Raw genomic sequence first — 2995 nt, 5'->3', positions numbered from 1 at the left:
CTTCCCACCACGGTTAATTCAAAGCTACATAACTGGAGTTGACACAGGTGCACTTCAAACACTCAAATTGACACAGATTCGGAAGCCTCTGATGAAATCGGCTTTCATTGATCAGAATTTAACAGAAGAAGAAGTCAATATGAAATTTGTCCAGGACCTCTTAAGATGGGTGGATGAAATGCAGGTAACATCTTGACGTCGTGTATGGTCTTCATCTGCACTTGATCATTTTTTCTTATTTATTCAATGGATCAAGTTTAATTTTTTAAACCATTCCTTTAACAGGTACAGCTTGACCGAGCTGAATGGGGTTCAGATTTGCCAGGTGTTGAAAGCCATGTTGAAAATCACAAGAATGTTCACAAAGCTATTGAAGAATTTGAATCAAGTCTTAAAGAAGCAAAAATCAGTGAGGTACAGCATAAAAACACCTGGTGACTGTACATATTTTAAAAACATGCATAGGTTTTAACTTGTTGTATAACTGCACTTGGCTTAAAGAAGAATCACTTTGTTATATTAATTAAATGAATAATAAGAAATGCACAATCCTCCTGTTAACTGTTGTGTGTCTGGTGGCTTTTCTTTTCTTTCTTTAAAAAAAATCTCTAATCCAGTTTGTTCTACCCAGATCCAAATGACTGCTCCCCTCAAACTCAGCTATACAGAAAAATTGCACAAACTGGAGAGTCAATATGCAAAACTCTTGGTAAGATCATTGTCAAGAAGTCCAGGTCTCAGTGGGATGTTCCTTGGCAATGTAAGCAAAATCAAACTTTGTTTTTTTGTCTTTTCAAGAATGCCTCTAGAAATCAGGAAAGACACCTTGACACCCTTCACAATTTTGTGTCACGTGCCACTCGGGAACTTATATGGTTGAATGAAAAGGAAGAGGAGGAAGTTGCACACGACTGGAGTGAAAGGAACACAAATATAGCAAGGAAAAAGGAATATCATGCCGTAAGATTTAGTAATGTGTTAAAAATAAAGCTGAACGTATTCTTTCCTACTTGCTGCAGGTTTCAAAAGCTTTTTTTTTTTTTAATTTGAAAGGATCTGATGAGAGAACTTGACCAGAAAGAAGAAGTTATTAAATCAGTTCAGGAAATAGCAGAACAATTGCTCTTTGAAAACCACCCTGCGAGATTAACTATTGAGGTAGGTTATTAAATCTGGCTTTAGAAGCACTTTTTGTAGGATTCCAAATTTAGAGCAACACTTTTAAATAACTTTCTGCAGAATTACAGCCTTCCTCAGTTGGTTGTATGTTTGTTGTGTTTATTCTAACACCAGCCCTTCCCCCCCCCAGCTTTTGTTGAAAACCGTGGAGAAAACTCATATACAATCTTGTGAAATTATTTCCTGTTTAGTCCTCTGCTGTATTTCTGTTTCCAATGGTAGTCAATAACGGGCATCACGGATTTCATCTTGTACACATTAGAGCTCCAGATAACTATTTCCATTTTGTGTTATTGCTGCATTGCTGCACATAAAATTTTCTTGCAATATACGTTTAGTTGAGCATGAAAGGTTATGACTCAGTGCATTTGTTAGTCTTTAAAATTCAGCATGACACCTTGCTAGGGTCCTAAAATGAATGAAACAAGATTGCAAAACTTGGCCCTCCTGTTTAGGGTTCCAACTAGCCCATTGTGGTTTCTTCCTGAATTCTTCCTGGTTTCTTCTATTGTATTCTGTTCTATTTCTTGTCCTCACTGGCTGTGTTTCACTGCTGATTGTTTTGAGTTACTTAAAAAGGAATGCAGAGTGCTCTTTTTCCCCATGGAGAACTCCAGTACCATAGCACCATCTAACGTTTGAATAAGAGTGAATCTAGTACCCCTAGAGCGGGGGGGCAGCATTTTTCTTGCTCATTTGTAATAAGGAGCCTCTCCCTATAAATGTTTCATTGCTGTTATGCATCACAATTATATATTATTACAGATCTTACATGGACATTATATTTATTTTGGATTGGAATTAAGAAATATAATAAGTACTTTCAACCGTAGCAACTTTAAGAAGAGTGGATTTCAGCTCCCAGAAGCTGAAATCCACTCAACTTAAACTTGCTGAGGTTGAGAAACACTGTTGTAGAATAATCTCTTGCAACCAAAGACTGTAGCTAGCACATATGGGCACCTCCGAGTTTCAATACTGACCACAAGTTAGTTGATTCTGTATCTCTGTCAGTATGGATATTCTACAACAATACTTAAAAACTAGAAGCCGATGATCTTTGTGATCTGTCCTTGTTATTAAACAATACGCTCTACCGGATTCTGTAGCGAGTGTCACTAGTTTTAGCCAACTTGACAGGCAGCCACTATCCAATAATATAAGCTGGAGTCAAGGTGTTTAGATTCTAAATTGCAGTCAACCTGACTTTTCAGAAAATTTTTACTATTTTTGTAGAGCAATTTATATTTTAGAGAGTGCTTTTGTTCTACTGCATACAGTTGAGACAAAGGCATTAGGAATGGGGGAGGGAAAATCTATTCATATTCTTTCTCTCGTTAGAGAGAACTGGGGCTGAGATTGCATAGACACACGTGGTTCTTTATCTCTCTCTGTATCCTTCAGGCCTACCGAGCTGCAATGCAAACCCAGTGGAGCTGGATTTTACAGCTCTGCCAATGTGTTGAACAGCACTTAAGAGAAAACACTGCATATTTTGAGGTATGGATTAAATTGAAGATACTGTGACATGATTGCAGATTTCAGCTGTAGCTATACTACCAAGAAGGAAATTTTAATGTGGTTCTCAGCTAAGCAGTGTAGAAGAATGTTTAAAATTCACAGATGTGAAAAATGTGTTAAGACGAAGATACAGTTTTTACCCGTTTAAGTCAGATGTTTCAAAGAGACTATTTTTTATATTATTCCAGTAGTGTGATTCTACTGGTCCAGTATATTGTATATAAATCTTGTAAAAAAAATCAGTAACCATTACTGTTTTGATCTCTCTCTCCCTCCCTCCCTCCCTCCCTCTCCC

The 2995-nt window shown here is 37.2% G+C and overlaps 1 protein-coding gene across 1 annotated transcript in view; it reads left to right on the top strand.

Moving 5' to 3' along the window:
* Nucleotides 1-4: 4 nt before the first annotated feature.
* LOC107300581 (dystonin-like) overlaps nucleotides 5-2995 on the top strand; it is a gene marked incomplete at both ends in the record, with an annotated part of 11790 nt that continues 8799 nt past the window's right edge. Inside the window, 6 exons of the mRNA XM_015829895.1 lie at nucleotides 5-184; nucleotides 286-414; nucleotides 632-709; nucleotides 799-960; nucleotides 1054-1158; nucleotides 2584-2679. Of these exons, the coding sequence (XP_015685381.1) occupies nucleotides 5-184; nucleotides 286-414; nucleotides 632-709; nucleotides 799-960; nucleotides 1054-1158; nucleotides 2584-2679 (750 nt within the window). The remainder of the gene's footprint in view (nucleotides 185-285; nucleotides 415-631; nucleotides 710-798; nucleotides 961-1053; nucleotides 1159-2583; nucleotides 2680-2995) is intronic.

Source organism: Protobothrops mucrosquamatus, unplaced genomic scaffold (assembly GCF_001527695.2).
Source record: "Protobothrops mucrosquamatus isolate PMUCROS unplaced genomic scaffold, P.Mucros_1.0 scaffold7523, whole genome shotgun sequence".
In the NCBI taxonomy this organism is placed as follows: domain Eukaryota; kingdom Metazoa; phylum Chordata; class Lepidosauria; order Squamata; family Viperidae; genus Protobothrops; species Protobothrops mucrosquamatus.
Note: the sequence above shows the minus strand (reverse complement) of the source record. Positions and strands in the feature narration are given on the sequence as shown.